The 8,724-nt window shown below is 66.0% G+C and overlaps 1 protein-coding gene across 2 annotated transcripts; it reads right to left on the minus strand.

The window, feature by feature from the left end:
- Positions 1 to 321: 321 nt before the first annotated feature.
- MSLN (mesothelin) lies at positions 322 to 8,206 on the minus strand. Of its 2 annotated transcripts, none has more exons than XM_055241268.2 (17): positions 7,601 to 8,206; positions 6,002 to 6,095; positions 5,471 to 5,514; positions 5,055 to 5,104; positions 4,563 to 4,683; positions 4,032 to 4,111; positions 3,707 to 3,836; positions 3,440 to 3,633; positions 3,124 to 3,214; positions 2,951 to 3,050; positions 2,508 to 2,686; positions 2,255 to 2,410; positions 1,937 to 2,079; positions 1,735 to 1,862; positions 1,277 to 1,371; positions 626 to 812; positions 322 to 532 (listed from the first exon to the last, which is right to left on the minus strand). In XM_055241268.2, the coding sequence occupies exons 2-17, from the start codon at positions 6,084 to 6,086 to the stop codon at positions 447 to 449; spliced, it is 1,869 nt and encodes a 622-aa protein (XP_055097243.1). In that variant the 5' UTR covers positions 6,087 to 6,095; positions 7,601 to 8,206; the 3' UTR covers positions 322 to 446. The 2 variants fall into 2 exon arrangements, with proteins under 2 accessions (XP_055097243.1, XP_063473043.1); XM_063616973.1 differs by having other exon boundaries at positions 6,861 to 7,639.
- Between the last annotated feature and the right edge of the window lie 518 nt (positions 8,207 to 8,724).

Genomic DNA, 8,724 nt, shown 5'->3' on the forward strand with positions numbered 1-8,724 from the left:
GGCCGGGGCCGGGAGCCACTGACTTCACTGCTGGATGTGAATAAAGTCCAAGGTCGTGGTCCTGTCCATGTCTGTGCTCAGGGCGTGAACAGGGGGGCCCAGGAATGTCCTAGCCGGGGCCAAGCCTGTGGGGACAGGGGCACAGGACTCCCACTGCCGTCTACTGGGGCCACCCTGAGTGCTGGCCTGGCCCTCAGCACAGTGGCAGCAGGGTCAGGAAGGCCTCCAAGGGCCCCCACCTGGCCTGGGGACCCAAGACCAGAGGGAGAGGAGCCACGCTGGTGGGGTCCCAGAAAGTCCTCGGAGGCCACAAGGCGTGTCTGCAGGGGGCATGTTCCCGTTTACTGAGCACGAGTTCTCTTGGGGTGGAACAGGCACCACCCATGCCTGCTCCTGGCCAGGCGGGGATCCCCAGCAGGGCTGGGGCCAGCAAGGGAGTGGGGCCCTCAGGCCAGGGTGGAGGCCAGGAGCAGGGCCAGGACGGTGAGAACAGGTGCAGGTCCTAGGAGGCAGGGCGTCCCCGAGAGGGCCTCTATGGAGAGAGGGGTGACTCAGAGCGCCCACCTCCACGCCCCCGGCCCTGCCCCCGGCCCTGCCCCCAGCCCTGGCTGGGCCGCCCACCCACCTCGCACGCTGAGATCTAGGACCAGGTAGCCGTTGGGAATGCCGCCCTGTAGCCCCAGCCCCAGCGTGTCCAGGTCGTCCTGCCGCTGCCCTAGGATCCAGTCCCGCACGGGGCTGTGCCGTTCCTCCGCCTTCAGGCCCTCCACGTGGGGTCCCAGAAGTTTCTGCACCTCAGCCACGGTCAACGGCTGCCAGAGCCCCCGGGCAGCCATCAAGGAGGGTCTCCTGCCCCCAGCACTGCCAGCAGGCTGCCGGGCTCTCCTGTGTCCAAACTGCCCCACCCACAGATGCCCGCCACAGCCTCTCCAGACTTTGGAGGCCTCTGGCCAGCTGACCTCAGCTCAATGGCTGCCCTTCCCTAGGCCCCACCACACGCGAGGACACTGCCCTTCCTAAGGCCTCGCCCCACTGTGGACCCACCTTACGTGCCCTCCCGCCCCCCGTTGGCCCCTCCTCCACTCGCCCCCCCTCTACTCGCCCCCCCTCCACGCCCCCCTCCATGCGCCCCCCCCTCCACACACCCCCCTCCACGCCCCCCTCCACTCGCCCCTCCACCGGGGCTCCTCCACTCACCCCCTCCACTCGCCCCTCCTCCACTCGCCCCTCCTCCACTCGCCCCTCCTCCACTCGCCCCTCCTCCCGCTGGCCGTACCAGCACCGCATCTGTCCGCAGCTTCATGAACGTGGCCAAGTCCATGCTCACATTCTGCTGACTGAGAGCCTTCAAATCCTCCGTGGGGGCCCCACCTGCCCGCCGGGAGAGATGCCGGAGCTGAGGCCTAGCCTCACACCCCCAGGCCCTTGACCACGGGCTACAGGAAGCCCACTTGCCTTAAAGGGCTTCCTTTTTTCCTTAGGGATTCCAGGGCCTGGGCTTGCCTGGCCGCCTGACCCCCGGGCGTGGGAGACTCTGGAGGTGGCTGGCACCCTGAGCTGGGGTCAGAACCTGCAGCCCCTAAGGCCACACACACCCTGGGGGCAGAGGGCGGGTGACCACCCCGTTACCCTGGCAGCAGGCGGCCCAGCGAGGCAAAGGCCTGGCACCCCCCAAGTGGAGTCTGTGGCTCCCCCGTTGTGGTGCCCACCCTGGCCAGGGACTCCCTGGCTCACCCAGGAAGGACTGGATCTTCACGAAGTATTCCGACCCATTCATGTTCTGGAAAGCAAGGCGGGCCTTGGGATAGAGGACGTCCAGCTGCCTCGGGCCACACGTGTCCAGGTCCTGGGGCCTGATCGCCCTGGGGACAGGGTGGGTGGACAGTGAGCGCCAGCACACGGACCCACCTTGCCGGGCAGAGCTCTGGGGACTCACCAGATGATGCTGGGGGGCACGGAGCTCAGCTGCTCAGGGCTGAGGGAGCATAGGTAGCCGGGGTAGAAGGCGGTCAGGGTGTCTAGAGTGTCTTTGTCTAGCTGGCCCCTTCCCATCACAAAGCGGTCAATCACGGTGGCCACCTGTGGGAGGGGGCCATTGAGGAGCCCTGTGGCAAGGAGAGATGTACCCCTCCACCACCAGCCTAACAGGCTGTGCCCCTGACCCCAGGCCCACCCAACCTCAGGCTTTGTCCCCCACTCTGCCCCTCAGCCCTGCCCAATCTCATGCCACATGACCCCCAAGCCAGACGGTCACCTGAGCACTCATTTCGTGCCCTTTGCTGACTTCAAGCAATGCCTTCAGGGTCTCCAGGGACGTCACATTCCACTTGCGAATGTCCTCAGGGCTCATCTTAAGGAAGAGGTGGTCCAGGTGCTGGATCACAGACTCGGGGTAACCTTGTGGGTAGAGCTGCAGGCCAAGAGACCAGCAGGGCGCACGTCACTCCCAGCGGGGCTGGGGATGGCTTGGACACAGCAGGCCGGCGGGAACCTGAGTCATGAACTACCTCATCCAGTTTATGCTTCAGGACATCCAGCTGCTCGTAGGTGAAGGGGATGGCGTTCACGTGGTCCATCTGGGCGGCCAGCAGGGCTGCATCCACGCAGGCTTCCAGCTCCCACTTCTTGTAGAAGATGAGGCTCTCGTTTATCTCATGGGCCTCCTTGCCTGGGGGACAGGCTGTCCCTGCAGGGCACAGGGGTCAGGGCCGGAGTTTGTTTGACCCCTTCTTCTTCCCACACCTGCTGTGAGATGAGGCCTTGGGCAATTTGTGACCCTGCCCGTGCCTCAGTTTACCCACTGGCAAACAGGGATTCTGTCCACTCTCTGTGGTTATAATGGGACATGCTGCAAAGCCGGAGAGGGGCAGGTGAGACCCTAAACTGCAGATGCCCACCCCCAGGGGTGCTGCCCAGCCTGGTGCCAGACTGCGCAAGGCACAGCACTCACTCTCTACGTCCCGCCGGAACCTCGGCCGGAGGACAGTCTGTTCAGGCTGCTGCCAGGATGGGTCCCAAGAGGAGCGTTGCCGCCATGCGGCCACGATGCCCTGAGAACAAGCAGGACCCGGGCTGAGCCTCAGGTGGCCGGGCATCCCCACGGGCTGGGGATCAGGGTCTCACCTGCGGGATGCTGCGGATGATGGGCTGGCCCAGCACGGGCAGCAGGCCCTGCAGAGCGTCCAGGGTGGAGACGGACCATGTCGACGGGGGGCTGTGCAGACACGGGACACAGCTCAGGGACCCCCAAACGCAGCCCAAGATAGAGAGGGAAGAGTCCAGGCCATACCCCCTGGCTGTGGAGGGGACGCTGGGGGCATTGGCAGGGTTGTGGCAGAGGTGACTGACCCTGGGCCTTGAGGCGTGGCCGTGGGTGTCCTCACGCTGCTCATGCCACGCCGCCAGGTGAGCCTTCGAGGTTCCAGACACCTTCACTTACCCGTAGGGGGGTCCTCCGCCCTGCAGAGCCGCCCTGGCTGCCTCCTGCTGGTCCTGGTCCAGGGGTCCCAGGCAGCGCACCAGCCGGGGTAGCACCACTTCTGCCGACTCAGCCACAAAGTGCCCAGGCAGGTCGCAAGCCAGGCCTCCCAGAGCCTGCACATCAGCCTTGCTCAGCAGAGACCCCCGCACGCCCTGCAGAGAGGCTGGCCTCAGCGCCTTTGGAACTGCTGAGCCCTCTCCGCCCTGCGCTGGCCCCAGCCCCTACCCGGCAGGCCAGAGCCGCAGCCAGCAGCCGCTGTCGCTCAGGAGCCTCCCGAGGAAGCAGGTCCACGTTGGCCCTCATTACGCGGGAGAAGAAACGGGTGCAGGCCCGGGGCCCTGAGAACGCGTCTGGGCTGTGGAGAGAGGGTGCTGGGGACAGGCCGCACCGATCACATCCGTCCCCACCCTGAGAGGTGGCCCGGCCTGCCTCCACGTCTCTGCTGTGGCCTGGGGTCTGAGGCAAGGAGCAGGGGGTTGGGGGCTGAGGGCTGGGGGCGGAAGCCGGGTGGGGTGGGTTCAGGGGGCGGGGGGTGGGGGGCAGGGCCTACTTGAGGAATAGCAGCAGGTCCAACGGGAGGGTGTCCAGGTCCTTGGGGGGCTCGGAGAGCCGGTGAGCCAGACAGCGCAGCTGCAGGGGCAGGGAGTCCAGCACAGAGCGTTTCGGGCTGCCACCCACGTGATGGGCCAGGGTCGCCTGGCCAGTCTGCCCACCACAACACACCCCTGCCCTGGCCATGAGAATCTGTGGGATCTCTGGCCACCTGCAGCGCTGCCCCCAGGGAATGTGGGCTCCTGTGCCTGGCTGCCGCTCCCCTGCAAAAGATTCACCCTTGGGGCAGAGCCTGAAGGGAGCCCAGCACACAGGGCCATATCAGACCTGCTCCGGGGGAGCTAGCCCCTGATGTGGACAGGCGCTAGTGGTCGGCTTGGGTGGCCAGAGGAACTCTGGGAAGAACTAGCCAGGGAGAGATGGCAGCAGGGACAGAGGGGACTGTAGTGGCGAGGTGGGCACTGCAGAGCTGCCTGAGACTTCCTCAGCCCCAGCTGTGCCCACCTGCCTCAGCCCAACTGAGACTGACCTGCTCTGCTGAGAGCTTGACGTTCTTCTGTCCCAAGGCCAGAGCCAGCTCCTGGACACGTTCCGTGCTCAGGCCAGACACCTCCGCACACCGGAAGCCAAGGAGTTGGCGTGGCGAGAGGCTGCAGGAGGGGTTGTACTGGGCACCCACGATCACCCCTCCCCTGCAATGCCCACCCAGTGCTCCCCAAGCCCCACAGCCCCACCTCTCCCCGGAAGACCCCGGTGCTCCCTGCAGACCTCCCCCCAAGGCCAGGTGATGCCCTCAAGGGCCGGGAGTCGCCATCACCTGGGGGGTGTCAGTCCCTCCCGCAGTCCTGAGCCCAGTCAGATCTGCCATGGAGCAGAGGAGGAAGGGGGAGGGGACGCGGGGGGAGGGAACACAGGGAGGGAACACGGGGAAGGGGTGCGGGGGATGGGGCCCCCAGCCCACCCTCAGTCCCCAGGGCCCCTGGAGCCTCACTCTTGAGGGCTGTGAGGACCCCAGACCCACCTGGCAATGTTAGGTGCGTTGGCCAGGACTCCGTCCAGGGGCGCAGCCTCCTGGGGGCACAGGGCCTGCTGAACATGGCTCAGACCAGCTCTCTGGAGCAGGAGTTCCCAGGTCCCGCTACCCCTGGGCCCAGGTACTCCCCAAGTTCAGCTACTTCGCAGACCCGGCTATGTCTCAGATCCATGGGCTTGGCTACTTCTCATCCAGCTACTTCCCGGACCCAGGTGCAATTTCAGCTCTGCTACTCCCTAGACCTGGCTGCTCTCAGGCCAGTCATATGCAGGTCCAGGTGCCCCTTTGCAAGCAAGGACCATGGAAACTGGCAGGCACCGTGGATACGTGACAGAGAGAACACAGTATGGCACCCCCACCTGGGACCTGAAGACCCTCCCCCGTTTCCCCAGAGGAGACCTTACCTGCCCTGTCTCTCCAGCCAGGGCCCTCGAGGGCTGTACCCATCCTAAAGGGGCAGAGGGGACAGCTTGGCGGGGAGGGGGGGGGGGCGGGCCTCTGGGGTGTGCCCTGACCCAAGGGAGGAAGGAGGCAGAGCCCGGCTGCCCCCACAGCCAGGCCTATGCACGCCCCAAAGCGGCAGAGGCCGGTGGCTCAGGCCCGTGTACCCTGTGTACCCCATGACATCACAGTCCCCCAGGCACGGGGTCTACACTCCACCAGGGAGCCCAGCCTTCCACATCTTTCCCTGAGACCCGGCTGCTTGGCCGGTCAGACCACCCATCCCACAGACATCCCCACTGTGTCCTAGGCCCCATCACTCCCTGGCTGGGTCTCCAGCTCCAGTCACCTCTGGGGGCAGAGACTGCTGCTGGGACTTGGCCACCACAGGCACTCCAGGGAGAAGGCAGGGACAGGCAAAGCCTTTGTGAGGGCCCGGCCCACAAGGCCCCTGGGCCGTCCCCGCCTCACCCGCAGGCCCATCTAGTACCTACCGAGGCTGAAGAGCAGGAACAGGAGGCTGCTGAGGGCGGGGGTCCCACAGGACCCCAACAGGGATCGAGCCGTTAGCAAGGCCATGGTCTGCGTCTGTGGAGGGCAATGACTCAGGATGGGACTCCCTGCTCTCACCCCACACCTCTGTCCTGGGCCAGCCTGGGGCCACGTGGGCCCAGGAGGGGCTCCCAGGGCAAACTTCTGTGGCACCTGCAGCTTGCGTCCGCACCCTGGCCCTGCCCTCCAGCCACTAAGCCCTCTGTCTCCCCGACTGGCTCCTCCTGTCCAGGGGAAGGGCTGGGTCTGAGATCCCGGTCCCCAGCCCAGACGCCCAGGCGTCAGTTGGCGCCCACCCCTCTCCCGAAAGGGCAGGGCAGTGTGAGCAGAGCTTAGATCAAGCAGCCTGGGCTGCCGCCCGCGGGGGCTGGCCTGAGTCTTCCCACTCTCTCACAGGAGGACAAGCAGGTCCTGCTGGGGTTGTGTCCAGCAGCCCCCTCGCCTGGATGTGGCTCCCTCCCTTCTCCCCCGCCTTCAGCTGCAGCAGACCCTGCCAGGCAGACAACACCCTTGGGGCAGGAGGGGCGCTGCGGGCACAGAGGCCACCGCCCCTTCCCACCCACCAGCGTCTTTTTGGGCCACTTGGCCTCTCTGAGCCCACTTGCAGGCGCAGTCCAGGTGGGGCAGGGCTGGGCCAGTGAGCAGCCTGGGGAGCCCCTTATACTCTCTAGGGTGGGGCCCGGAGGCCTGTGGGGCCAGTGTGGGGTGGGGAAGTGGGTGGGGAGCCCCTCCCTGAACAAGAATTGTCCTCCTGGGGTGGGGGTGGGGCCCACAGAAGAGGGAACCGGCTTCTACACTCACCCCTTTCAGGAAGGCCACCACGGCTGAGGAGGATAGCGCTGCCTCCAGAAAAGCTTGGCCCAGGCCCGGGGGCTCCACCCACAGCTCAGAAATGGGGGTAACACGCTCATGCTCAGCAGCCCTGTCCACAGGCAGAGACTGCCTGGTCTGCTCGGCCGCTGGGGAATGTCTCGGGGAGCCACAGAGCCTCCCGGTGACGGACTCTACTCCCCCCAGACCCCAGAGGAAGTGGGGAGGCCCCTGAGGCTCTGAACACCTTGAGAAGGTGGAAAAAAACAGACCCCTCCACAACCAGAAAGTGGGCGGTGGGTGGGACCCCCAGCCCTTGGGGTGCATGAAGCCAGGCAGGAAACGTGGCCATCGGATCACGGGGGACCTGGGCACCCCCCACCCCATCCATGTGACCCAACGACCTCAGCACCTGGGGTGGGGGCTCCCCGAGGGCCTGGCCCTTCCTGCTCTGAGGGGCCTCTGCAGGCCACAGGGGGCCCTGGAATCTGCATCCTTTACTCCTGCAGGAGGGCTGGGCTGGGGCCATGGAGGCACCTGCGCTGCCTTAGGACTGCCGCTTCCAAACAAATGGCTCTGCATGTGCCCTGCGGGGTGAAATCTGCGTCCAGCTGAAGCCTGACCATCGCTCTGGTGCTGGAAGCCCGGCCTGGGGCGGCCCCAGTTCTCCAGATGGAAGGCACAGATTCCATCCACACCACAACAGAAAGAGCTCAAAGGTTGTTACTTACAGATCCCAGAGAGGGAGGCACCGTGGGTCCACCGGCAGCTCTCCGTCCGCGCGTCACAGCAGACGGGAGTGGCCGGCCAGGCAGAAAGAGGAGTGCGTGGCGCTGGCAGCGCCCATGGGGAACAGGACGGCCCCTTTCGGATCTCGGGCCAATGCCCACACGTGGTCCTCTAAAGGGCGATGTGAACGGGGGAGCCCAGCCCCCAGGCCTCTGAGGCCTTCTGCACGGTTGGGTAGGGAGCTTTCTCCCTAACGCCCGGGCAGCCCCCAATCCTTCAAGTCCCAAGTGGCCCCTCCCAGGTCTCAGTGGGCCCGGCCCAGGGTAACTGATATGTAGGGTGATTGGCCACACCTGAGCCTCCTCTGCCTCGGTTTCCTCAACTGGGAAGTGGGGGTGGAGAGCCTGGCAGCCTCCCGGGCCGTCAAAGGGAACAAATGACGGCTTTGCCTGGGGCAGCAGGGAGCGGCGGCGCCTCACGCCGCAGGAATGTGTGGGTGGAGACCCCGCGCAGGAGCCTTGGACGGGCAGCGAGCCAGGCCCGGCCACCTGGGGGAGGAGGGATGCCCAGGAAGGCAAAGCTGCCCACGGTAGGGATGGGTGGGAGCCTGGGCCCAGGTTTCACGGGATCCCACTCTCTGATTCTCGGGTGCTGAAACCCAGGGAGCAGTGTGGCTCCCCCAGTCGCAGGTCAGCAGGCTCTGGACGGCGGCTACACAGGCCAGACGGGACCCCCGGGAGCACAAGCCTGACCCCCCAGCGCAGTGTGGGCCTTGCAAGGCTGTGAGCCGTCCGTCTCAGGCTGTGGCAGCACACAGGTCAGGCAGGCAGGACGGGGGCCAGCTCCAGGCACACGCACACCGCTTCCCGCAGGGTCGACTGGAACGGAGCTGCCCCCGGGCGCTCGCTGGCCTGTGAAGGGCAAGCTGTCTTCCCCACGCAGCTGGGCTGGCTGCCTGCTGCTGAGGGAATGCTCCTTCTGACCCGGGCCCTGCCCCTGAAACCCCTCCCGGCACGTCATGAGCTCTTATCCCCAGTATGGAATCCGCCTCCGCTATGAACACCTGCAAAGGTTTGTTTGCTGAACGGAGGTGTGCACAGCGGTCATCTCTGGTCTTTTTCCACGG

Source organism: Symphalangus syndactylus, chromosome 14 (assembly GCF_028878055.3).
Source record: "Symphalangus syndactylus isolate Jambi chromosome 14, NHGRI_mSymSyn1-v2.1_pri, whole genome shotgun sequence".
NCBI lineage: Eukaryota > Metazoa > Chordata > Mammalia > Primates > Hylobatidae > Symphalangus > Symphalangus syndactylus.

What these genes read in the sequence shown, in the direction of transcription:
- MSLN (XM_063616973.1), bottom strand. Translation starts at nt 7,256, where the DNA reads ATGGGGTGGGGGGTGCCCAGGTCCCCCGTGATCCGATGGCCACGTTTC. An exon ending in GTGCCCCCCAGCATCATCTG is followed by an intron (nt 1,863 to 1,936) that starts GTGAGTCCCCAG and finishes CCCTGTCCCCAG; the next exon opens with GGCGATCAGGCCCCAGGACC. An exon ending in GAAGATCCAGTCCTTCCTGG is followed by an intron (nt 1,372 to 1,734) that starts GTGAGCCAGGGA and finishes CCCGGCGGGCAG; the next exon opens with GTGGGGCCCCCACGGAGGAT.